This window comes from Ambystoma mexicanum, chromosome 2q, assembly GCF_040938575.1.
Source record: "Ambystoma mexicanum isolate Mex_15411 chromosome 2q, UKY_AmexF1_1, whole genome shotgun sequence".
Classification (NCBI taxonomy): domain Eukaryota; kingdom Metazoa; phylum Chordata; class Amphibia; order Caudata; family Ambystomatidae; genus Ambystoma; species Ambystoma mexicanum.
In genome coordinates, this window is record NC_090924.1 from 555,472,348 (window position 1) to 555,500,207 (window position 27,860).

Consider the following 27,860-nt stretch of genomic DNA (forward strand, 5'->3'; position numbering starts at 1 on the left):
CGACAATCCTGAAAAGGAAGACTTTAATTTAAAAGCTCATCGCGTCGATCGCTGCAGCGCCGCATTCCACTCACCTTTACAGGGCGCCTCAATGTTCAGCAGCGATCTTCCGGATTCGCAGTCATGCCCCAGCGCCTAGGGAGAAAAAGACCAGAACAAAAGGTGAGAGAGAGAAGGGAATAAGGAAAGGTAAATCTCCATGTTAAGACTTACCTGTTGATTCATTCCCTCTTCATTTCGGGTCCGCGCCGCATCCTGGCATTTCCGGACCCCGGCCCCTAAGGGGAAAAAGAGACATCAGCGTTAATGAGCGAATGAAAAGACATTACCAAAAAACGCTCATTAAAGACTTACCTGATTTCTACAAGGATTTCACCTCTCATCTCGGGTCGGTGCCTGTTCCCCGGCATTTCGTACCCCGGCCCCTATGGGGAAAAAGACACTAGCATTAGTACATTAATGCATGGACACAAGGGGAACCTCTTATCAAAAACTTACCTGGAAGCCAAGCAAGTTTGGTTCTCACCAATCCGAAAATCCAGTGAAGTAACTGGATACCAACGCGCCCCTGCATCAGAAGCAGGATGGAGAGCTCGTCCTTCCAGACCCGAAGGTGAGACGCTACGAGAAATCACAGAAGGGTTTCGAGGAGGGTGAGAGGGGAAAGTGGGAGGCCGATTGCATTACCCCGCAGACAGTTAATCCCCTATTTTCGCATACAGAAGGATACTTCTGCGAGCCAGACAAGCCAGATTTGGGGTCCGGTCCAGTCCGTCATCCGAACCCTGCGCATCACCTTAGAAGAGGTCACAGCAGCGCGAACCAGGCCAGCGCCTCTGTGGGAGTCAGGTGAGCGTAACAGAACGCGAAGCTTCCTACAAATTCCCACCCAGGCGCTATGGAAAGTTCTGAGACTGATCAGTTGGCCCAATTACTGGGGGAATTACGGGCCGAAGTACATGCCGCTCGTCAAGAGACTAATGCCCTCAGGAGGGAATTAATAATATCAAAGGAAAGAACTGATGACCTGGCAAGACAGCTTTTGCAAGGTCAAGCTGGGCAAACTCCTCTACCCGGTTCCGGAGGGAACCCCGCTCCTGTGGTTTCCAGTAACCCTGTGTAGATTAATCCACCTGGAAACATGCCGCTGGCCCCACCCGAACGCTTTGCTGGGGACCCCAAACGATTTGCCGTATTCATGAATCAGTGTCGTTTGCACTTCCTATGCAGACCTGGGGCCTTCCCTAATGATCAGACCAAGGTAGCCTTTGTATTGTCATATCTCAGCGGCTGCGCTGCCGATTGGTCAGTTCCACTGGTTACTCAAGATGACCCGATTCTCTGTGATTTCCAAAGGTTTCAAGCAAGCATGGAAAGGTTATTTGCTCGACACTCTCAGGGGCAGGCTCTGGATGACGAACTTCTATCCCTGCGACAGGGCAATCAGGACCTCCTATCCTATATTGCAACCTTTAATAGACTAATTGTGGAAACGGGATGGCCAGAGGATAAAAGAGTACGTTGTTTTATCGAGGCCTTCGCGGAGAACTTAAAGATGTCTTGGCCCAAGTTGTAAATCCGCCCCAAGAATGCACAGAGTATATAGACTTAGTGGTCCAATTGGATCACAGACTTCAAAACAGAAAAGCAGATCGGTCCAGGTTTGAGACCCGGGTGTTGGTCAAGACCCATGCTAATCCCAAGGGAGTTGATGTCTCTGAGCATATGCAAATTGGAGGGGTTAAAGGACCCTTAACTCAAAAGGAACGTGAAAGGACGCGGCAGTTAAAATTATGTCTTTATTGTGGGAATTCTGGACACTTTCTACGAGATTGCCCCGCAAAACCGCCCCGAAAGGCGGTAGGAGCCGCTGATAAAAACCATGAAGACTCTGTTTCGGGAAACGACTCTGCCCGACAAGTGTAGGGGTCCGCTTGCCGAGCTTGAAAACTAACTCTCAGACCTCGCATTTCATTGTGCCAATGGTTCTCGTAGATCCAGAACAGCCTAAGCGGTTGCATGCAATAAAGGCATACATCGATAGTGGGGCTATTGGAAACTATGTGGATCGTGAATTGGTCTCTAGGATTAACCTCCCTCTCGGTCCTAAAACCAGCAAAGATGTCATCACCACAGTCGATGGAACTGAAATTGCCTCTGGACCGGTAACACATTCCACTACTGAGATGACTCTTATTGGTCCCGACGGCCATCGGGAGGGTGTTGTATTTGATGTAATCAAGGCTCCACAGTTTCAGGTTATTCTTGGAATCCCTTGGTTAGAGACACATAATCCTCAAATTGATTGGCGAGACAAGAGAATAACCTTCCCGGATTGTACACAAACCTGCTACCCAGAAAACCTGAAGATTAATCTAGCATCTGTAACCTCTGCCTCCATGCAACTACCTCCGGAATACCAAGACTTTCAGGACGTCTTCCAAAAGGAACAGGCCAACACGTTACCTCCTCACAGATCGTACAATTGCCAAATCGATCTGGTGCCTGGTGCACAACCCCCTTGTAGCAGGATTTATGCCCTTACCGAACCTGAGAATCTGCATTTGAGACAATATTTGGATCAATACCTAGCTAATGGTTTTATTCGCCCGTCAAAGTCCCCGGCATCCTCGGCTTTGTTCTTCGTGCCCAAAAAAGAAGGCGACCTTAGAACTTGTATCGATTACCGCGCATTGAACCAGATAACGGTTAAAAAACATTATCCTCTGCCTCTGATCCCTGAACTCCTTGACCAGGTGAAGGACGCTTGCATATACACCAAGTTAGATCTCCGGGGGGCTTATCATCTGGTACGAGTTAAAGAAGGCGACGAATGGAAAACTGCCTTCCGTACTAAATACGGATTATTCGAGTACCAGGTGATGCCTTTCGGATTGTGTAACGCGCCGGCTGCCTTCCAATACTTCATGAATGATGTCCTTCGGGAACTCATCGATGTTTGTGTTGTCGTATATATCGATGACATTCTGGTGTACTCCTCTTCGGAATCTGATCACAGAAAACACGTCAGGGCAGTACTTGAAAAACTGCGCCAACACAAACTATTTGCTGAATTGGAGAAATGTGTTTTCCATACCACAGAAGTCGAGTTTCTAGGTTTCATCCTGACACCCAAAGGAGTCCCAATGGACTCAAGAAAAGTGGATGCCATCCTCAAATGGCCATCACCTAGCTCTGTAAAAAGGGTTCAAAGCATGCTCGGCTTTGCCAATTTCTATCGCAGGTTTATCCCGGAATTTTCACGCGTGGTACAACCCATTACTGCACTCTTGAGGAAAAATAAACATTTTTGAATGGTCTGAAGAAGCCGAGCAGGCCTTTCAGGATTTAAAAGCTAAGTTTACCTCCGCACCTATATTGAAACACCCGCGTCCAGATCTCCCTTATGTCGTCGAGACTGACGCATCCAGCCTAGCCATGGGAGCTGTCCTGTCCCAAAGAGATCCCGAAACCAACCAACTGCATCCCGTAGCATTTTGGTCCAGAAAATTCTCGGCACCCGAGGTTAATTATGCAATCACGGACAAAGAACTGTTATCCATTAACTCCGCTTTTAAAGCCTGGCGGCATTATCTGCTTGGCGCTCGACATACCATCACAGTGATCACTGATCAACGGAATTTACAGTATTTGAAAACCGCCAAGGCTCAGTCATCACGGCAGCTCCGATGGGCTTTGTTTTTCGCTGAATTTGATTTTGTGATTACCTATCAACCTGGCTGCAAGAATGGCAAAGCAGACGCCTTATCCCGAATTGGAATGGGAGAATCTGATACAAACTCAGAACCAGTACCAATAATTCCCGAACAGAGGATTCTAGGCATGACTTCGTTACAGACGCTTGAAGACATTCAAGCCAGAGTGAAACAACTCCTGGACCCTACAACCTTACAGGAATGGATACAAAAGGGATCAGACTTTACCATAGATAATGGTTTACCTTATTTCCAAGGACGCTTATTCCTGCCGCATAAGGAATTACACGAACTAGTTATTTCCGGTTATCATGATACATTAACAGAGGGACACCCCGGTATTGCCAAGACAGAGGTAAAGGTGAAACGACAATTTTGGTGGCCCTCTTGGCGAAAAGATGTTAAATCTTTTGTGATGTCCTGTGGTGTTTGCGCCCAAAATAAAAGTCAAAAGAAAAGACCAGCCGGTCTCCTTCAACCTCTAGACATACCACCAGCACCCCGGCACACCCTATCAATGGATTTTATTACGGACCTGCCTCCTTGTTCGGGGTACAATACTATTCTGGTAATTGTTGATTTGTTTTCCAAAATGGCCCACTTTATTCCTTTGAAAGGTTTACCTTCAGCTTCTGTCCTAGCCAAAGAATTCCTCGAAAATATTGTTCGGCTACATGGATTCCCATCTATACTAATCTCTGACCGGGGAAGCCAATTCATTTCCCACTTCTGGCGCAAATGTTGTCAAATGGCGCAGATCGACGTAAGATTATCGACCAGTCACCACCCTCAGACCGATGGTCAGACCGAGAGGACAAATCAGACCCTTGAACAGTACTTACGGTGTATGTTACAGCAATCTGAAAGCAACTGGAAAGACATTCTTTGGATAGCCGAATACGCATATAATAATTCGGTACACTCTGGAACTGGCCACAGTCCTTTTTATACTTTGTTTGGGCATCACCCTCGAACCTCAAACCTTGACTCACCTCAGAACCTCGGAATGCCTGCAGTAGAACATCTGCATTCTACAATTACCCAAGCCTTCAAAGAGGCAACTACGCATTTACAACAACAAGCCAAGAGAAAATACAAGGAGAATGCTGATTTACATCGGAGTGAAGCACCTCCGTATCAGATTGGGGATCAAGTGTGGTATGCTACCAGACATTTACCACTCAAAGGGCCTCGAACTTTTAACCCAAAATATCTGGGACCTTATTCTATTACGGCAATAATTAACCCAGTGGCTGTTAAACTTGATTTACCAGCTAGTATGCAAATTCACCCTGTTTTTCATGTGTCACTTCTGAAACCAGTGGTACCTGGAACCAGACTACTCAAACCTCCAGAACCTATTCTAATAGATGGGGAGCCCGAATTCGAAGTGAAGAACATTTTAGACTCAAAAATGTTTAGGTCAAAACTGTTCTACCTAATTGATTGGAAGGGGTACGGACCTCAGGAGAGGTCGTGGGAACCCAGCGACCATGTGCATGCACCTCGATTAGTCAGGAAATTCCACCGACTCTTCCCAGACAAACCAAAACCCCCGGAGGGAACAACCTTGGAAGGGGCCTTGGGGGGGAGTGCTGTCATGATGCCCGCTCCCGGGGAGCCGGTTCAAGCCCGGCGTCCCCGAAAGCGAACATCCAGTCCCCAAGGAAGGACCCAGCAACCCCATATAGGGGCCCTTTGGACAGTGTCCTGGCGCCTATGGCGCCAGGCTCATAAAAGACATCAGTCCTGGCGCCATAGGCGCCAGGCTCATTATGGGAATGCTTGGGTGCACTTACCTGATGCAGACCATGCTGCAGGATCCTGGCCTCCTTGAGGCCTGAAAGGAACTACTTTACCTGTGGGACTAATTTACCATCCGGGCGTGGTCGGGGAAGGGATACATACCTGATTGGAGGAAGGATACATACCTGGAACTTCTTCCAAGGCTATTTAATCCCCACCCGAACAGCCACACGTGCTTCGCGGCGTTCTGCATCTAGCAGCTGGACGCTCACCGTGTCTGCTCCTGCATCCTGACTTCTGCCACGCCTGCCAGCATCCTGGACCACCTGCAAAGGAAGAGAAGAAGAGAACAGAACAAGGAAAAGTCCTTACCTGCTAAATCCGCATCCCGGAGACATCTCGCCGACAATCCTGAAAAGGAAGACTTTAATTTAAAAGCTCATCGCGTCGATCGCTGCAGCGCCGCATTCCACTCACCTTTACAGGGCGCCTCCATGTTCAGCAGGGATCTTCCGGATTCGCAGTCACGCCCCAGCGCCTAGGGAGAAAAAGACCAGAACAAAAGGTGAGAGAGAGAAGGGAATAAGGAAAGCTAAATCTCCATGTTAAGACTTACCTGTTGATTCATTCCCTCTTCATTTCGGGTCTGCGCCGCATCCTGGCATTTCCGGACATCAGCGTTAATGAGCGAATGAAAAGACATTACCAAAAAACGCTCATTAAAGACTTACCTGATTTCTACAAGGATTTCACCTCTCATCTCGGGTCGGTGCCTGTTCCCCGGCATTTCGTACCCCGGCCCCTATGGGGAAAAAGACACTAGCATTAGTACATTAATGCATGGACACAAGGGGAACCTCTTATCAAAAAACTTACCTGGAAGCCAAGCAAGTTTGGTTCTCACCAATCCGAAAATCCAGTGAAGTAACTGGATACCAACACGCCCCTGCATCAGAAGCAGGATGGAGAGCTCTTCCTTCCAGACCCTAAGGTGAGACACTACGAGAAATCACAGAAGGGTTTCGAGGAGGGTGAGAGGGGAAAGTGGGAGGCCGATTGCATTACCCCGCAGACAGTTAATCCCCTATTTTCGCCTACAGAAGGATACTTTTGCGAGCCAGACAAGCCAGATTTGGGGCCCGGTCCAGTCCATCTTCCGAACCCTGCGCATCACCTTAGAAGAGGTCACAGCAGCGCGAACCAGGCCAGCGCCTCCGTGGGAGTCAGGTGAGCGTATCATAAGTAAGCGCTATGCGCAGCACTGCAAAGTCTTGCCTTTGCTAACCTGTGTTTTCCTTCCTTTTAGGTTGCGGTGTTCTTCAGCACGAGTGGAATGTCCGGAGTGGTGCCAGCCGAGAGGCGACCAGCCAGGTAAGCCTTTTGAGCAGTTCATAATTTGTAAATGTTTCTACTGCTTTCTTTAATGTTGCCTCTATCTTTCTCTTTCAGGTCGTTCTGTCCGGGAGGCATGCAGATTCGAGGAAGCTGTTCCCAGTAGCTACGAGTGTTTAAAGATGAAGACTGCAGGTAAAATGCTGCTGCTAATGATGTTCCTTTTGTCTCCTTGCAGGTTCTGCTTCTCTGAGGTTGGAGGGAATAGCTGGACACGGTGAGCGTCACGTTGCAAGCTGCAAAGTATCGCGAAGCGTGTTGTCTTGCTCGGGTGTGGTTTAAATAGCTCCAACAAAATAGTCCAGGTAAAGTAGTCCCTAGGCTACCACACCCAAAACATTAGACAGCATAGCTTGGTTCTTAAGAACCAAGCTATGTGGATGCCTCCATGTTGGCTGACAATACAATAAAGTAGTTCCCAAGCACATTGTTTTTCATGGTATATGAGCCTGGCACCATCGGCGTCAGGACTGGCCCCATGAGGGCTTTTGAAGAGGATGCCAGGCTCTAGAGGTCCGAGTCTTGACTCCACCTGGCCAATGGGTTTGCCAGAGTGGGTTTTGGGCGAGGGTCGTGACAGCACTCCCCCCTAAGGCCCCTCCCATGGTGTTCTTCTGTCTGGCCCAGGTTTGGTTAGAAGTTCCGATGGAATTTCCTGATTAGACGTGGTGCGTGGATATTCTCACTGGGCTCCCAGGTTCTATCTTGTGGTCCAAATCCTTTCCAATCGACGAGATAATATAGCTTGGTCCTAGAGTATTTAGAGTCCAAGATATCTTTGACTTCGAATTCTGGTTCTCTGTCAACAAGTATGGGCTTAGGTGGTGTCCCAATCCGTGTGCCGGGTTGCATTGGTTTCAGGAGGGACACATGGAATACCGGGTGGATGTGTAGATTAGGTGGTAAATCCTCTTTCACGGCTGCTGAGTTGATAATTGCCTTAATGGTATAGGGTCCTAAGAATCTGGGATGAAAGGTCCGGGTTCCCTTGATGGGTACAAATTTAGCGGTTAACTAAACTTTGTCTCTTATAATCAGGGGCCTTTTTCCAGTCTTTGTCGGCAAATCTCTTTTGTTTTTCTTTGGCATGAATAAGGTGTTCCTTTGCCCTTTTGAAAGCCTGAGTAATGGTTGTGTGTAGAGTCTTTACTGCTGGCATTTCCAAGCTGGCTGGAAGGTCTAGTTCAGAGGTACGTGGATGTCTGCCATAAAGGGTATAGAAGGGCGTTTGTCCTGTGCTTGAATGCAAAGAATTGTTATATGAATATTCGGCTATCCATAGTAGGTCTTTCCAATTCCTTTGTTCGTGGTGCAGCATGCACCATAAATATTGCTCGAGTGTCTGATTGGTTCTCTCGGTTTGGCTGTCTGTTTGGGGATGGTGACTGGTAGATAGCCGAACGTCGATCTGCGCCATTACACAACATTTTTTTTCCAGAGGTTTGAAACAAACTGGCTGCCTTGATCAGAGACCAGAACCGAAGGGAAGCCATGTAGCTTAACCACGCCCTCCACAACACTTTTGCTAAAGTGGCTGTGTCTGGGAGGCCTTTGAGAGGAATAAAATGGGCCATCTTCGAGAATAAGTCCACAACTACAAGGATGTTGTTGAACCCTTGGCTTGGAGGTAGATCAGTGATGAAGTCAAGGGAAAGAGTGTGCCATGGAACTGGAGGAATGTCCAATGGTTGTATGAGACCAGATGGTTTTTGTTTCTGTGATTTATTTTGTGCGCAGACACCGCAGGACTGAATATACTGAATGGTGTCCTTACGCCAGGTAGGCCACCAAATGTTCTCTTTCACCTTAGCTAGGGTTTTGGCGATCCCAGGATGCCCTTCGATCAGTGAATCGTGATATTTTGAAATAATATGCTGTTGTAATTCCTTCTTGGGTACATATATAGGCGATCCCTAGAAAAGGGTAGATGGTCCTTGATGGTATATTGTTCTCCTTGAGTTTGGCATGCGAGGTAGGCATCAGGATTCATTGTCCATTGGATTTCTTTTCGTAGTTCTTCTTGGGTTAAGGCTGTCGTGATACCTAAGAGTTTGTCTTCAGGTATAATAGGTACTGGGTCTGGAGTTGTATATACTATTTCATCTATGCCCATGCGAGATAAGGCATCGGCCTTTCAGTTTCTGACTCCTGGTGGAAATGTGATTACATAATCATATTCGGCGAAGAAAAAGGGCCCACCGTAATTAGCGCGAGGACTGGGCCTTGGCTGTTTTGAGATATTGCAGGTTTCGGTGGTCTGTAATGACTTTAATGGTGTGTCTGGCCCCCAGAAGGTAGTGCCTCCAGGCTTTAAAGGCAGATTTGATAGCCAAGAGGTCCTTGTCCGTGATGGCATCATTAATCTCTGGAGGTAAGAACTTTTTCGACCAGAAGGCCACAGGATGTAGCTGGCCGGTTTCCGGGTCCCTCTGTGAAAGGACAGCCCCCATTGCGAGACTGGACGCATCAGTTTCAACGACATAAGGGAGGTCTGGACGAGGATGTCGGAGGATTGGAGCGGAGGTAAACCTTTCTTTAATTTCCTGAAAGGCTTCTTCTGCTTCTTCGGTCAAAGCAAACTTTTTATTGTTTTTTCGTAATAGTACTGTGATTGGGTGCACAACCTGAGAGAAGTCTGGGATGAACCGGCGGTAGACGTTCGCAAAGCCCAGCATGCTTTGTACCCCTTTCAGCGACTTCGGTGACGGCCATTTCAGAATGGCATCTACCTTGTGCACGTCCATTCTGATGCCTCCTGGAGTAAGGATAAAACCAAGAAATTCTACTTCGGTGATGTGAAAAAAGCATTTTTCAAGCTTTGCAAACAAGCGATGTTGACGGAGCTTGGTGAGGACTGAACAAACGTGCCTAACATGATCTTGTTCCGAGGCTGAGTATACTAAGATGTCATCTATGTACACTAAGGCGCACACGTCAATTAACTCCCTTAAGATGTCATTCATGAAATACTGGAATGCCGCAGGAGCGTTGCATAACCGGAAGGGCATGACTTGATATTCAGGCAAGCCGTACTTAGTACGGAAGGTGGTTTTCCATTCATCTCCTTTTCTGACTCGGACCAGGTGGTACGCTCCTCGAAGGTCCAATTTGGTATAATTCTGGGCATCTTTAACTTGGTCTAGCATCTCAGGGATAAGTGGCAAGGGGTCGCGGTTCTTCTCGGTGATCTGGTCCAATGCGCGGTACTCAATACAGGTTCTCAAGTCTCCTTCTTTTTTCGGTCCGAAGAACAAAGGACTGGCTGCGGGGGACTTCGAAGGACGGATAAATCAGTTTGCAAGGTACTGGTCTAAATAGGATTTCAAATTAGGGTTTTCTGGTTCTGTGAGAGCGTAGATCCTGCCGCAAGGGATTTGTGCACCAAGAACAAGGTCGATCTGACAGTCATGGGGCCTGTGCGGCGGCAATGTATTGGCTTGGTCCTTTCGGAAAACATCCTGGAAATCATGGCATTCACTTGGCAAGGTATTCGTTGCTCCCAGATTTGATACTGTTGCTCTGGGAGTCATGGGGATACAGACGTCGGGTTTCTCCTCTTGGTAATAGCAGGCAGGGGAGCAGTCACCGGGGAAGGTTAATTTTCGTGCCTGCCAGTCTATCAAAGGGTTGTGAGCAACCAACCATGGCATCCCTAGTATTAGCCTGAACTGAGGTGCCTTGATGAGATCGAATGAAATAGACCCCTGATGTCCGTCCTGGCACAGCAAGGTTACCCTGTCTGTGCACTGGGTTGCCGGTCCGGAAGCAATTTCTGTCCCATCCACGGTGGTTACGTTGTCCATAGTTGGCTTAGAACACAAAGGAAGCCCCATCTCTGCTGCCAGTTCTTGCTCAATATAATTTCCAACTGCTCCGCTATCCATGTATGCTTCAACGGCATGCATTCTTGATGACTGTTGGTGGTTAATTAAGATCACTGGTATTGCAAAGTGCGAGGTCAGCAACTCTTTCTTCTTACTCGACAAACTGACCTCTGCGTTTGTCGAGCTTGGCAGTTTTCCGATTCCTTAGCTTCATCCTTCTCTGTGGCCCTGACTGTTCTTCTTGGGGGCTTTACTGGACAGTCCTTCAGGAAATGTCCTGGTTTCCCACAATACAAACAGAGCTGCTGTTGTCTTCTTTTGTCCTGCTCTTGTTTTGTTAATGGAGGCCGTATCCCTCCAATCTGCATGGGTTTTACAGCATTTCCAGGTACACGGGGTGTGTTTTCCCTTGGTCCGAGGGTCAGTCTTGGACCGGTCTGCCTTTCGGTCCTGCAACCGGTGGTCTAGCTGCACAACCAGATTTATGAATTCTGCACAGTCTCTGTGTGGATCAACCACCTGGGCTAAGACGTCCTTTCATTCGCCTCATAAGCCTGAATGGAATAATGTGGTTCTTTTGTTTTCTGTCCACCTAGCTTCGGCAACCAGTCTGTTGAAGGTAGCAATGTACGTTAACAAGTCCTATTCTCCTGTCGGAGGGACAAGAGTTAATTGTCTACTGCTTGTTCCTGGGTATGGCGATCAAAACGTTTTTCCATTTCTCTCTGGAACCCCCCAAAGTCATGTAATAGAGGATCGTCATGGGTTACCAACAGCACCAACCAATCTGCTGCACTACCACTCAGGTATGATAAAAACAAAAGCTACCCGAGCTTGGTCGTTTGGAAATGCTCCAGGCCTACAAAGAAAATGAAGGCGGCACTGATTGATGAATGCCGCATACTTCCGTGGATCGCCTGAGAACCTTTCTTTTGGTGCCAGGGGCACTGTTCCAGTTAACATGATCTGTACCGGAGTGGGTGGTATGGCAGGGTTTTGCATCATTGCATTGCTTCCAGGTAGAGGAGTCTGTCCTGCCTGTGATTGCAAGTATTGCCTGCTAATCTCTTCAGTGCGTTCTTTGGTCACTGTTAGGTCTCTCCGGAGGGCATTAGTCTCTTGTCGGACAGAATGAACCTCAGCACGAATCTCTCCTAGTAATTGGGCCAATTGGTCCATTTCTGATGTCTCCATGGCGCCCAGGTGGATTTGTTATGGTAGGCTTCGCGATAGCGTATGCGGCAGTTGTCGTGCCATCTGGTAATTTAAAACATGAGCCGTCACAAAATAACTCTCCATCCGGCTCTTTCTGTGGAATATCACTTAAATCAACTCTTCCTTTGGAATAGGCATACAAGAAATACTTTCTATGCGTTCTGGCATTAGTCTTCTCCCTCCTTTCGAAAGTAGGTAGCCCAAATAAGCCCCCTCCTTTCGATTATACTGAAATTACTTCAAACTAGCTTTATGGCCATGTGCCGCTAGGTGTGACAGTAGTAATACAGTGCTTTCTTTACAAATCTCCTCTGTGTCTGCAGCTAGCAATAGATTGTCTATGTATTGCAAAAGTGCACAACCCCCGGGTAATTTCAGCATGTCTAGCTGCTCTTTTCATGCTCTACTGTAAATACTTGGACTTTCCGTGTAACCTTGCGGAATCCGCGTAAATGTAAATGATCGTCCTCCTAATGTGAACGCGAACAAATATCTCCTGTCCTTGTCCACTGGAATACTAAAGAATGCGTATTTCAAATCTATTACACTAAAATATTCTTGGGATGGAACAGGTATCATTATCAATATTGTAGTGACGTCTGGGACTAGAGGAAATTGCGGATCTACTACCTTATTCAATGCGCGTAGATCAATTATGAAACGGTATGGTACCTCATTACCTCCTTTTTTATAAACCGGAAGAATCGGGCTGTTGCATGTACTGCCTGTGATTTCCTCGATTAACCCTAATTTCACCAAATCTGTAACAATACTCTTCAATCCTTTCTCACCTTCAACCGACATTTTGTATTGGGGTATTCGGGGTAGGCTAACACCTTCTTTCAAAATAATCTTTACTGGCTCTATCTTTAAACATCCCACATCGTTGTCATGCATTGCCCATATACAGGTTGGTACTTTACTTAGTTCCCCTGGTAACGCTTCAGACATGAATTCTGACAGAGGGCCATCGTGTGGCCATATCGTTAGAAACACTCCGTCTGCCGTGCAATGTATAACAGAACCTAGTTTTTTCAACAAGTTTAATCCCAACAAATTTTTTCCACAATTTTCTGTTAGAAGGAAAGGACAATGTTCAGTAAATGGTCCTATGGTAACTGGGACTGGTTTGGACACTGGGTTTATGACTGGTGTACCTGCAAACCCTACGGAAATATTCTTTTGCCCTGACAGTGGTATATCCGGAACCAAGTGATGGTCTATTGAACACTTCTGTGCTCCTGTATCTACAAGAAAGCGGTGCTCCTCATTCCCGACTATCATTTCTACGTAGGGTCCTCTCTGATTCACGGGAATAGACACTGGTTCCGACCCCTGTCCTGGGCTGTCCTATTGGGGAAATAACACATCGTCCGATGTGTAATCATTACTATTACTGTAATACGTGTTTGGCTATGTATCGAAAACATTTCCGCTCTTCCCTCTATTTCCCCCACTCTGATTTCCATATTGTTGATTTTGCTGTCCCTGACTCTGGTTTGGGGCATTTTGGTTTTGGCCTTGGTTTTGATTACCTCCATTATTATGATGCTGCTGCATACTATTCCTATTTGGTCCATTTGCTCCTGGGTGTCCTCTATGCTGTCTCCTCTGACCAGACCCATTTCTATTCTGTAGATGCGGACATTGCGCTCACCAATGTCCTTCCTCCTTACAATATGCACACTGATTCGGTCCCACTGTTCCCCCATGCATATTCGAATTACTCCTTCCGTGTGCGTTCCCTCGCCCTATATTATGTCCTGTTACTTGCTGCAATAGTACCTGTGTTCTTATTAGACATTCTTTCAAGTCTGCCCCCACCTGTTTTAGCAACGATAATTCGTTCACCATCTCCTTCTGCCCCGGCGATGGTAATTGCTGCCGTTCATTATGCGACCCCTTTTCCCCCTTCCCAGGTCTCCCGATATCCCTACTCCTGTACGCAGGGGTAGCAAATATTTTGGCATAATCATTATCTAATTCATCTTTAAGCTCAAAAATCTATATACATGTTCTCTCATTTCTTCATCCCTCTCCCTACAGCGTGCTAATGCATTCAAATCTAACAATCGCTGCGGTGGTAATTTCCCAATTAGCTGTTTCCATCTCTCCACCAAATATTCACCCATGCATTCCAACACTACCTGTCTTCCGTTGCTTCTACGGAAGTCATATATCGAAGCCAATGTTGTCGTCCCATCATTCCCGTCTATATACATCTCTGCCTGTTGCTGCAATTCCACCTTCCTTTCTTTGCTGATTGCGCTGCGGGTTACCCTCATGCACTGTCGTTGGTCAGTCCCGCCTCTTGCCCCCGTGGTTTCAACTTCAACCCCGGGAGGAACGGACGGTACTGAGTCTGTGTCTGAGGCGGGAGGTGCGGAAGCGACAATGGGAACAGGGAGTGTCTGTTGTAGGCCTGGTTGGCTAATAGGAAGTGTTACGCGCGCGGTCTGTGGCTGTGGGAGGGCTTGAGCTACCGGAGGGGGAGCTTGAGCTATGGGTGGGGTCTGGGCAATAGCTGCTGACGTGTCTGGTCTTACTTCTGATCTTGAGCCTTGTTTTGTATGGGTCAATATATTTTCTATCAATTCATCTGCTATGTGTAATTCTCGTTGTGGGTATACCTTTTCTATATTCAACTGGTCACGCCTACCTGCCCTTCTTAGACTCTCAGTCCACTCCTCCTCTTCTTTTTCTTCCGCTACTTCACCTTTCGATTTATGCCTGCGCGCATGCTTTGCTCTGCTTTTAAATCGGAGCATTGCTTCCTTTCTCCAGTCTTTAATAGTCTCAAATGCGGCAGGACGCGCTTTCTTTCTTATCAACAACCTTTCCAGGTTATCTATGCTCGCTATCTCAAAACTACCATTAATCGGCCACTGATGGTCTTGTTGCTTTCTGGTTTGCCTATGCAAAGTCTCACAGAATATTATCGCACCCACTCCATACTTCACATACATCTCATACGCCGGCGTTCCCCCAGGTGGTACAATTTGGCCATCTTCCAAAGATTGTCTACCACAGCGGAACAACCCAGCTAGGGTGGACAATACCCAGGCATGTTTCAACCTTCCCCCTAGTTAATCAACCTTACCTAGAGCGTCTGATTTTGCAAAGTCAACTCTCAACCAATATCAGGATACTTTGAATTGGGGAATGACTCACCTGATAAATCAAGTCGTCTGTATACTGACGCACCAAAGGACGTTGTGTCTGCCTTTCTTGGCTTCCGCCTCGTTTCGGGACCCTTGCCTCTTTGTTCTCTAGCCAGGCACGTCGATCAGGGATCAGATGTGTGCAGATCTGCAAAGTAGTCTCATCACTTTTACAGGGCGCCCCGAACACCTCTTGATTCCGGCTCGATCGTCCCATCCTCGCCGTTCTCTGCCTTACCCAATTACAACGTTACGCGATGGAACAAGTGGGGGAGGGTCCCTATTCGGGCGCCATCTTGAAAGGGGCCCCTAGGGGACCCTGACGTCTATGGAAACAAGGCGAGTCACCACACACGATAGAGATGCCAGACACGAGGTTGTATTCCCAAAGCTAGGGTTTTATTGCAAAGCAAAAGTCTCAATTAACCAACTCGGTCTCACGCCCCGCCACGTGCATCTCTAGTCCTCGAGGGACGCAAGAGAGTGAATTACGTACATCAGTTACATATATACAAAATGCATATCAAACAATCAGCTATGACATGTTTAACACCCCCCTTTATTGGGTTTCTTTGAACTTGGTGTGATGATGGACATCTCCGACCACTATGACACCTTCAAACATCTCTTCTAGTAACAATTTGCAATTTGTGAGTGCGAAGGCATCTTTCAGTTGTTGAATAGAACACAGCGATTCTGTTCTTGGAAGCGAACTACATACGGGGGGAGTTGCATTCTGGACCTTGCTATCTATCAGGTGCTATTCGCGTCCTGGGAGCCGACATGCTCTAGAGGGCTCAGCAAAGGGGGGCCGTAATAAAAGCATAATTCAAGCCTTTAGCTGTATTATTCTAACATATTCTACCATATAACGAGACTGGCTGGCAGCCGTGAAATGATTAAATGCCCTGCAGCTCTGCTTCAAGGCTACATTCGGGAGGGAGCCGGGCATTCTTCCTGGCGCTGCCTACGTTTGTGTTTTCAGCGAACACTTGTTATCCTCACGGCCCTGCGGCCTTGTCCTTTTCACATACAGACAACAATTTTTCACAGTCGAGCAGTGTAGGCGGAAAATATACTGCGAAGCAATAGGAACAGAAAGCAATGAGCAATGATTAGAAAACAAAATGGTGATTCTTGTTACATCAAAATGGCCGTTCATTGGCAAACTCGAAAACCTATATTTTGTCATATCGTGAATGAGACAGTTGGCCCACGGCCACCAAAATGCGTTTGCGGTCACAAAGTAGAGGTATCCGTATTTCTAGACTGACAGTACTTCACCAGGCGGTGGAGGATCTAGGGTTACTTGTGGGGCCCCATTCGTCCACTCACTTTACTGGAGGTGTGTGATTGGTAGCTGATTATCCAGTGCATTGAGTGCAACTGTGCAGAGTCCTATCCCCTCTCTCTCTTTTCCTCCATGGCCTTCTTTCCTGGTGTTCCCTGTCCTACTACTCCCTGTGGTGCTGTTTGTCTGCACTTTCTCTCGTGTCCCCTGTTATTTTCTCATTCCTCATTCCAGTGTGCGGCAGCCGGCTGTCTGTTTTGGGAGCCAGACTGGAGTGTTTTCTTCTTTAGCGGTGTTCCTGCTTTGTCCTTGGAAGTCCAGTGCGATCGTGCAATCTGTATCTCCACGGTGGGCGGATATCTCCCGGGTAGGCGGACGCCGTATGGTGAGGTCCCTGGGATGCTGGAGATACTGGTTGCCAGCGTAGCAGGAATTCTTCTGAGATGGGTGGAGGTGTGGCCGGGCAATGGTGCTACTTCCCTTCCACCTCCATGCTGTGCTCTTGCCCTAATCCTTATAGATTGGCGCAGTCTGAAGTGGTATTATGGTCGGTGGGCCGCTGTGGGCGTCAGTGAGGCGCTGTGGGCCCGGAAACCTGGTCACAATCGACGTGCAGACAGTCAGCAGATGGTGGAGTGGTGCTCCCTGTATGATGGCGGGGTGCCAGTTGCCTATCCCTCTGTTCAGGTAACTAGCGGGCAGGTGGCCCCTCCCCCCTCAAAGTCGGCAGGCCACTGTCATTTTTCTCTCCCAATGCTTTCACCGTGACAGGCTGCCGTTGTATGCTGAGCAGGAGGGAGGATTTCCCTACACCCTTTGCGCCATTATTAATGTGGCTGGCATCCGCATCCTGCTTCTTACATGCGCCTTTGTGTGTGGCGTACTGTCATTGTCTATCGTCTGTAGCACGGCGAGCTGTCGTTTTTTCTCTTCTTCTAATGTGGCGGATTGCTGTCCACTAGCCTCTTCTGATGCAGCGGATTGCCGTTTACTGTGGCAGGGACTCTTGCTTCCTCCTTTACTTATTGCCTCCTCAGCACCCTTCCTCCTGTGCAGTGTCCCCTGTGGCCCGCTCCTTGGGCAGTCTCTCCTTTGATCCCCTCCCTGGGCAGTCTCTCCTGTGTGCTGTCCCGTTTGCCTTCTCCAGCGCTCTTTTCACCTCTGGGTCATCAGGATCTCCCCCCTCACGCGTGGATTACGTTTCTGCCTCATCACCAGCTGTTAATGGGGGTTTCGCCTCTCTTCAATGGAGCCTCACTTGCCTGAGCTCCGCACACCATTCACAAATACACACAGAGACAGAGAGTTCTTCAACCATCCCTTATTCCCTTTCATGGTTTCTGATCCTAGGCTCTACTAGCCCCTCCTCTTCCTCCTGCCCTTGGCTTCCTCTCCTTCCCTTAAGGTGGTTCTCTCCTTAATGTGGGCTTGCCATGTTTCATGTCACAACAAAAACCCTAACCATGCTTTGAATCATTAATCATCAGTCATAAACGCCCATCATTTAACAACATAAATGCATAGGTCGCAGATGCAAAAGTTTAATGCTCCCAATCTAACTTGGCGTTTAAAGCGAGGGAATCAAACAATCGCAACCCAAGCGGTCAGGTGCAAGCGGTCAGGGGCAGACACTGCAGAAAGCTACTATTCATTCTCTCACAGCCACGAAATGCAGCCGACAGGCAAACACACACCTGGGAAATCTTCTAAAATGGCGGCTATGTCAAGTGCCACTAATGAAGCTGTCGTTGAAAAAAGTGAGACCATCTTAACAACTAACAACTGGGCAGGGGCTCAGTTAGAGACACTTTAAAATGTCTTAGTAAACACCCAATCCTGAACCAGGAAATGCATTTCTAGCAAGCCCTTCTAATCAGCAAGGATAAGGACTTGTAAGACTTGGTTTGAACTTTTTAAGTTGGAACTAGGAGCTTGAAGAATACATCACTTTATTTTAAGCCTTTAGTGGCACTTTTCAGATTTAGACATCCTTATTTATTTGGTAAGATTTCCAGAGTTACCATAGGAATTTTGTGCATCCCATACCTTGAAAACCACACTAATAAAAACGTATTGTTTGAACAACAATCTTTTGTGTCACGTGTGTCATTGTTTCAGGCGAATTTCTAAGTGAAATTCAAGTATGTTTACAGATACCTTGCGCAGTGGTCCAGATAGGATTTGGAAGTTAGGAGTCTTTTACTCCCTATATTTCAAAGTTGGGAGCAAAATGATATTTTAGGGAGTAAAAATGTAAGTCCAATTCCCAGTGGGAGTATTTTATAAGTGAGTAAAAATATGTTTTAACTGGCAAAAATGAAAATATTACCATTAGATAACAGAAGGTCGAGCTTGAGATCCATCTTATACCATGTATGTGGCAGCCTGTTAATAAGGAGAAAGAACACAAAACTGCCGGAACACCTATTCCCAGGTCTGGTGGGTAATACCCCTGAGGTGTAGACCGACCGACTGCAGACCAATCACTTTTGAAGGTCCGTGAGCAGACAGTTCTGTGCAGCTTTCCGAAGACCACCCTTTTCGGTGCATCCATAAGAAGGCAACTGAGCCCCATACAAAGCTAAAACCATCACGAATACCAGCAGAGGGAGGAAATAGGAGAATCCTAACAGACCTGAGACCACAGGCACTTCTTGCTGAGGAAATATGGTCCATAGAGAAGGTCCCTGCTCCTCATGGCCTTCAGAGACGGTTTTAAGAGTCCAACACAAGAGGGAACATCTATCACCAATTAAAAAAAAATGCCAGAGGACCCCAACCTTGAGCTGGAATGGATAATGGTAATGTTTCTAGGCGAAGGGTCCAACAGTCTGGATCCTGAGGAGATATTGATGGACAGTTCTGAGGATGCAGACTGCCCCGGTCTAGAGAAATTAAGAGTAAATGTTCTGACAATCCGAGGGTTATGAGGCATACACTAGATCCCTCAACCCAGAACAGACAAGTAGAGAACACTCCCTAATTATGCTGGGGAAATCTGTGGGTGTCACAGGGAAACTGGGAGTGTCTAATAACAGAGCATTTAGACAAACTGTTTATAGAACTGGGCCCCATCCCTTCCATGAAGCTAGATTCGGTAGAAGTTCACATCTTGAAGGAGGAGGCCATCCCAAGAAGTAATAGTCCAGTAACTCCTGTGGTGTCCTTGGGCATATTGCCAGATACTGTCCCCTCAACCGTCGAGCAAATACAAGGGCAGTTATTCAATCTCAGGTCCACAACCAGGCATAAGAGCCCCTCCTAAGAAAGGAGCCACCCTAGAAGAAAGGAAAAACTTGTGACGGAAAGCCAAAAAAACCAGAGGAAAAGCTTGCACCTTTCTCTACTGTTTCTGCACCCCCACTGAGAAAAGATTCCAGCTGCTGGTACAAGCTTAATATCAAACTGTTTCAGCCTATCTGAGCTCTGGGAGCAAATACTATACTATTCACCCAGAATTGCTACCAGCAAATAGATGCTGGGTCCGAAAGAAAATGTACACCCAGTGCCTCCATAGAAACTGTACAAGGTATGCCAACACTAGGATTCAGATCACGGACCGTTAATTGGGATGTTATCACTACTATTCCAAACCTTCCTGTAGACCTCATGCTGGAAACAAGGCTCCTGAATGTCCCCCATTGGATGGACCAAACCTCCAACCTCCCAAAAAATGGGGGGAGCAGAATTCTGGATTGGTTGGCCAAAAGACTTAAGAATATCTCCCTTGGGAAATCAAGGAGGGTCTGGAAACCAGGGGAAAGGGAGTGTGATAAATTCACCTAGATTTGCCATAATAACCAGTGGGGGTTTGGGGCCACTAGGGATGGGGCTGGATTGGACACTACCTGATGTGCCTCCCCGAGGGCAGATGAGGCAGGATCCCATAGGCGTGTTACTCCCCAAAAGGTTGAATAGTTCCCTGGTCGCTCCGTGGGCCATTATCTAAGGAAGGGACTTACACTATGAGTCCCAGTATGCCTCAGTAACATCCATCTTTAAGGATACAGGTCTCAGTCAAGATAAAAGCTTTTCCCAGTGTTGTTGTTCCCAAGCGGCCAAATATACTGAACCACTGCCATCTTGAAAGCTAGGCTTAGAATGATCCGGACCCAAAATCAGGGAATAATAGATGTAGGCTTAGGCAGTAATACCCTTTTCCACCCCCGGTCTCATCTTAGGCGATAGACTAGAAGGTCATTCTACCAATTAAAACATAACCTCTCATTGTTTCACATTGCAATCCCAAGTAATTCTAAAGGAATGTGAAGAGCAAAGCACGGGTAGGGTTGTGCCTGTCCCTGAAAGACGATATAATGGTAGACAGGGCAGACGTCTGGAGCTGCCAAAACACCTGTGCTCCCACCCCCACAGTAATTTTATTTGAACTACCAGATGCCCACTATCGGAGTTCCTAAATCCTGCAGTGTTCATTCATTGGTGTGTCCGTAGAGGGTAGGGGGCAGATGCCAAGGGGGGAGCACAAGCAGAATCCCCTGTGATTTGTACTACAAGACACATGGGCTGATTAACAAATTTAGGAGAGCTATCTCGACCTTAAGAGTATCCACTGAGCTCATGTCTCATTACCAGATGCACATCACGTGGTTGATATGTGGGGAGAAGAGCTGTCTTAACTAACAAACCAATTGTGTTGTGAAGCCCCAAAGTGAGCAAGGCCGAGAACCACGTGGAAGAAGATTGACATATGGAACTGTAGCCAATTGCTTTGTGTTCCCTAAAGAGCAGACCGTGTGTATGTAGGGACCCACCAATGAGGATGAGGAGATATTACTATATATTGTTTACGTTTTCAAAGCTTTATCTGGATTTGTCCTTTAGCAAAGCACAACACACAATCACAATTGATAAAATCACATTCAATTAGCCTGATAAAATACAATAATACCACAAACAATAATTCCAAGACGGATAAGACCACGCTCATTGTGTAAAAGTAGAGTAAATTAAACAAGCATCTTTAAAATGTAGGTTAGTCATTGAGAGGAGAGCAAAGCTCGCAGCCTTGAAAGGTGCATTCATAATTGCATTTTTTTTTCTTCAAAAAGTTAATTGAACTGCAGGGGGCGGGCACAGCTTGCAGCCACAAGGTTAGCCTATGGTTGAGGTAAATCGATGGCCAACTACTTTCCTCTTAGAAGCCAGGCACGATGAACATACCTGGCAGAGGCAAATACCACTTTCCACTCCATCGTTTTAATGAGGAACTGCATTGATTCCCTCGTGGTTCTCAACCCTATGCCAAGTAAGAGGTAATAAATACCTATGCCGTAGTTCCATTAAAGTCAGGTTTAACAACTTAAAGTGGATCAGGGTCTCATCAGCTTGTATACAGAGTGGGCAATGAGCAGTATTCTGAGCGGACCAATCACGTGTATACCAGGCAGTTTGCAGTAGACCCAGTCTAAAACAGACATATAAAGAACGCTCATAAAGTGGGTGTATGCAATCCAGAAAGGGTTTACTACTCCCCAGCAAACTTGGCAAGAGGAATACAGGGCCATTTTTCAGGGCCTGCCTTTGGGACTGCAGGAACCCAAAGGCATTGCATTTGGCGATCATCTTGAGCTCTGCCTTAAGAGAAGGGCGATACTCATTGGGATGTTCCCAAAAGTGTCTAAGGCCTAGCCCACCCAGCATCTTTTTCACACGGAGAACCCAGCCCTGGCTTTTTGCACCTATATTGTTTACATCACGAGTGACGCTGTTGTCCTTTAAAATGTCTTGCTTGCTGTGAACTAACCAGTGTGGTCCGTGGCAGTAGGGTTTGTCATGTATTTTTCCTTTTGAAAAGTAAAACTTTGTTATCCTTGCAAAATGTGTATCAAGTTATTTTTCTTAGAGGGTTGCATTTCTTCGGTGTTTGGTTGTTTGGTGGTCTGCCCTACGGATGGAAGGTCAAGGAGGGGCCTACTGTGAATTTTGTAATATAAGGTACTTGTGGAGTCTGTTGTCCAACTTTAGAGACCCAAGGAATTGTATGCCTTAGAATTAGAATAGGGATGGACTTTGAAGAGTAGGTTTTGAACATTTGCTCTGGCCAAATCTTTGGACGTTGTGTGTTATTACCATTTCTGTATGCCACCTCATTTGGACATTTCATTTTAGGACATCCTTGGAGGGGCAAAGACTTAGGTTTTGGATCTTATGTTTGCTCATGAGGGGAACACTAAGATATCACTATTGATTTCAACCCATCCTTACACAGTTTCATTTAGTAGTATTACAGAGTTCCCCTGCTATCTCTTAGGCGTTTACATAACCCTAACCTTGGCCATTTTGTTAATCAATATAAACGATTTGTTGAACCATTGTTGAACCATACGTTTAGAGTGATGTGTATCATTTCCAGTTCCCTACATTGCTCAGAGTCCTTTAACACAGCATTTGTGATTTCACTATAATTCACTCTTTAAATAAGTCTTTAGGGAATTAGTACAGTAGTCGTTGAATAAGGGTGCCGGTAGTTTGTGACACTGACAGGTCATTTAAGAAAGAAATGTCATTATCCCCCGTACAATTTCCCTTAGTTGACAATTCAGTAAGAATTTAAAACACAAATGTGAAGTACATTCCTTCTGTACTTTCCTTGTACTGGGGCATGCAACAACCTGGATCAATAATTGTCTCTACTGCCTTTGGCAATCGCTTTTGATTTAAAAAAGTACCCTTGCAGAGTTCTTCTGCCATCACTGCCTCTTTTATCTCTTTAGTTCTGTTTTCAGTCATCCATTGGATTGCTCTATTGTGAAACATTCCCTGTTCTAGAAAATACAGTTGAGTAAAACAGTATGAGGTCAAAATAGTGTTTTGTGTTAGTCTTCATCAACTGGATGTTTAACTTTCGGTGCCAACTTTGACAAATCATCTAAGTCTTAGTAACCATTTGTTCCTACCCAACTCTGGATCAGGTGTCTCCCATACTTTCTAGAGTCTCTTTCTCCACTTATTTTGAACCCATACAGACAGTGCCATTTAGGCTGACAGTATTCGGCCAAACGTGCACTCAGAGGCCCTGGGGATAAATCCCAGGTAATGTATTGTAGCAAATTCCCATGATACAGTCCCGCAAATTCCCTCTCTGCCAAAAAAACGATAACATAGAAGGTTGTTTCCAACAGCCCCAGAATCTAATGTCTTCAGTAGTAATCTTCTTAGTGCTTCTTATTTCCAGCTGAAATTTCAGTCTCATTATCGGCAAAGTACCTAACGGAATGTCTCTAACCTGAGTTCCGGTTGAACAGAAAAATCGATACCCCACAAAGCAATATTAGGATTAGATCCTGTAGATGTCAACAAAAGCTGGCATGAGTCCAGCCGGGGACCTCTCAGCAATGCAGCTCAGTGTCTGACCAGGAGGACCTCCACACCATCTGGGGTTCAGACAGTTTTTCATCAGATGGCTCTTAATAATCTCCCATGATCATGGTTTGAAGAGGGTGACACACGGCTACAGATTCTCATTGAACGGCCTGTTGGACCTGATAAATGTTTTGTACTACTTTTACCAGCTCTTGACAATATTATCTCTGCCTCAGACATTAGGAAGAGAACTTAAGAATCTGCCAAGCTTGCGATGTGTTGAACTCATATATTTCACTACTGACTTTCTTGAAGTGGGTTTGGGAGTCCAGAAAACCTGCAACCCAAAGAAAAAAGGAGGGGAGGGGTTCAATGAGAGTGGGGCCAGGATAAGCCCAAACCCAGAACTTTTCACTGCTCACGATTCATTCTTTTGGATTTCATGTTCTCTTTTGTTTCTTTTGAACTACTTTGCAAAATCTTTCTTTGCCAAGCATTTTTGCCTTATCTCACAATTGAATTGTCGTCACTGTGCAGTTGTGAGGTCGGAGACACCTAAAAGAACATTGACTCAGCCAAACTCAAGTCTACCTTTCGTTAACTACTCTCATCCCTATCAGTTACAGTTATGTTCTTTACCCTCCCCTACCAGAACTACATTATAGTTTTGTCAATAAAAGCTTTGGTTAATTCCGAATAGCCTGTCTCGTATTGTCAATACTGTGCGCACTGTGTGACAGTATATACCATCACAAGTCACTCAAATATCTACTGATTGCTTGGGGCCTCCACCTCTTTACACATATTCATTTGTTTCCAACAACATAAGTCACATTACTTGTACCCTATTTTACTCTATTACAAATCTTCCATTTTCTTGCACTCACACTGTTACTTTACACCCACTACTTAAAGGCATGGTCTAGTAAAAAAATGTTATTTAAAAAATAGATAGGCAACATAAAAATAAATACTAGCATTCTCTTTTTTAAAACTTCCTATGTAAAATTTTAAGCTGCAGCTGAATCTTGGTAAGTGCTATTTATTTATTTTTTAAAAATAAGCACTAGCTGCGGTTTTTTTTCTAAGTTTTCCGGGCTGGAGGAGTGTATTTATGTTTGCGGTCGCTTTTGAAGCGACCGCAACTAGTGCTTATTTTTAAAAAATAAATAAATAGCACTTACCAAGATTCAGCTGCAGCTTTCCTGCTCTGGTCTCCGGTCCCCATCCTCCGCGTACAGCACTAATGAAGGGAAAGCCACCCAGCGGTAGCTTTTGTTTACTACAGCTGGCTGGCTTTTCCTTCATTAGTGCCGCAAAAGCAAAAGCCAGCACAGGAGGGCCTCCATTTCACACAATGGATGCGCCCATGTGCTTGCTTCTGCGAATTTTGAGCTTGAATAGTTCAAAATTTTACATAGGAAGTTTTAAAAAAGAGAATGCTAGTATTTATTTTTATGTTGCCTATCTATTTTTTAAATAACATTTTTTACTAGACCATGCCTTTAACTATCAGCACATTTCTCTTCTATAGCTTACAACTTGATTGCACTTACCTATTGTGCCCACAATTTGCAAACGACTTGAAAAGGCGCAAAACCTCATTATGTCTAGAAAATAAATTAGATGTCTTTCACATCTTTAGATGTCTTTCACAGTGCCCTTACCGGTACTGGTAAACCCTTACCGCCTAACGTGTAATGAGGCCCATTATCCGTTACCCTCTCGGGGACAACCATACAAGGTGCCAGATATTGCATTGCTATAGAAACGACCCTGTAGATGTACAAGTGTGCATTTCTCACACAATGATCTTTTCACCTACATATACTGTCATAGTAGAAAATGGTTATGAGTAGCAACATTTATGGTTTGTGTTCATTCCTCAGCGTTTGATCGTACTTGCTAAAATGACAACTTGACTTCTTTCTTAACCAGGTGGAAAGGCGCATCTGTGGACTGGAATGGCACCGAACCTATTCTCTGAATAAGCAGATGGATTTTGCCATCCGAGGAAGGCAATGCTAGCGGACGTCCGCATTTCGGCGCATGTGCACGAAGATGTACAGTTTTATGAATGCCTTTGTACAGAAAACGACCTAAAAAGACTGTCCGGCGTTATCAGGAATTTCACCGAGTGCGTTTATTATTTGCTTATGGGCACACACAAGCTCAGCTAAGCTCACTCATTTCAATTATGTTATATTCAGGAAAATTGGAAAGATGCCTGGAAAACGGTGCAGACACTGCAGGGTCGCCTTTGGATCAATTTTCAGATACGCATTGACATTTATGCAATTAAAGAACCATGCTATAACTGCATGGCATAACCTTCGATCGACAACTTTTTAATATTTAAGCAGAAACGTACAGACAATTGGTTTGACTACAATAAAAAATGTTAGTACCCCTTGGAAACTTGAGGGGAAACGAACTTTATTCAACAGTTTGCACTGCAGAAAACAATGAAGGGAAACAACATGTTTGTAATTTCGGAGAGCATTTTACCTAAGCAGTAACGTACAAACATTGGATTCAATAAATATTGGGGCAAATATGAAAACTTATCATAGCAATGAATAAGCAGTGTAAGAAAACAGCAATTCAAGACACTGTAACGTGTGCTTTAACTATAATTATTGGGAGGCTTTCTACGCCATGGCACGATTAGTACATTAAACTCTGAAGTGCCCCTCTGTAATTCATGTCCCACTGTCATTTTTGTTTCCCGATGTCTCTACATAACATTGCTTTCTGGCATCCCACTGTAATTTTGCTCTAAGGTGTCCCTGTGCGAGTGTGCTGCCAAGTACCCCATTGCAATTGTGTGTCCTGGTTTTCTACGGTATTTCAATGCCCCCTGTTGTTACTCTGCCCAGGTTATGCGTTGTAGCTCGTGCCCTACTTTAACCTAGGCGCGTCCCCTACGCGTTTGGTTCTAAGTGGGCTCTTAGAGCATTTTGTTTATGTGGACTGTCGCGTTAGACAAAACGTAGCCGAGGCCTCTAGGTTCATGGGACGGTATTAAATAACAAAAATGCTTATGGATTAGGTATACCTGAAATAACATAGTGTAGATACATTACTTCCACAGATACCTCATCTATGAATTCCCCTTCTGATGCAGTCTTGTCTGAAAGCTTTTTTTAGCTCACCACATGGCTCCATCACTGTTTCTTTGCACCCTCGTGCGTGGGAAGTGATGTGAAATGAGGTAACTGGATTCAAAGGTAAGATAATGCTTTTATTCAAAGGTAAGATAATGCTTTATTTAAGTACAGTCTTCAATGCCCCGCCGGCTTCTCTCTGCGACCTCTCTCTTAGCTTCTCATCCGTCTGTCACTTTTAATTCCAGATTCCAAACTCTGCATTCTGATTCTGCTTTAAAGCAGGACGCTACACGTCTCTTTTCTTTGTGGCCACAAATTAAAAGAACAACTATGTACAGATGAAAATACAGAAGAACAACAACTGATGCATCCCACTTGGTGATGGCATGTATAATAACAGACAATTTACAAAATAGCAAAATAACACACAAGAAACTGTAGAACCGATTCCAAGATGGCAGGGCACTGGGGATAGACATGAGCCAGCAGGCTCAGACTCTGGATTGAAATTAGAGAAGTGGCATCCAACTTCGTACCACATACGAGACATGGCTGACAGTGTCAACAACTGTGCGGGCTTGAGAAAATGCAGCTTGTGAACCCAGGTGTCGGTAATCCGGTGCCAGCAAGCAGGGTTCAGCTGGTGGGTTGGCGGGCAGAGACCGGCGAGCCAGGCCCCTGCAACAAGGACAGCCTGCTGGGAGGCATATCAGCCCGGGACTGAGCGCACTGGCGGTGAACTTAAGCCAGTGGCGCGAGGAGGTAGGTGTAGGTGAGCCCCGGCCCAGGAGCAAAAGATGGGCACCCCACAGCATAAACCGGAGGAGGACAAACGTGCACTCCTAGGACTCCAAGGTAGGAGCGACTGGGCTCTGTAGCCCACGCCCTCTGAGGTACAGTGGGGGTCTGCACCGCAGCCCGGCCATGTGAGGTGCACTCTCTGCCTGAGAAAGCAGCAGGGGTCTCATTGGGAGTTGAGAGCTCCTACAACATGGGAGCCTGGGAGGAACCCTTCGGGGAGGGGAAATCAAGAATACCTGCCAGTGCAAGTCCACTATTACAACAGAAGAAATGCAGTGCCA

General features: G+C 46.1%; 1 protein-coding gene across 1 annotated transcript in view; it reads left to right on the forward strand.

The window, feature by feature from the left end:
* The window catches only part of MINDY4 (MINDY lysine 48 deubiquitinase 4), a 1,976,984-nt gene extending 1,950,615 nt beyond the window's left edge, over window positions 1-26,369 (forward strand). Inside the window, exon 18 of the mRNA XM_069647706.1 lies at window positions 25,607-26,369. Within this exon, the coding sequence (XP_069503807.1) occupies window positions 25,607-25,655 (49 nt within the window). The 3' untranslated portion in view covers window positions 25,656-26,369. The remainder of the gene's footprint in view (window positions 1-25,606) is intronic.
* The last annotated feature ends 1,491 nt before the right edge of the window (window positions 26,370-27,860 follow it).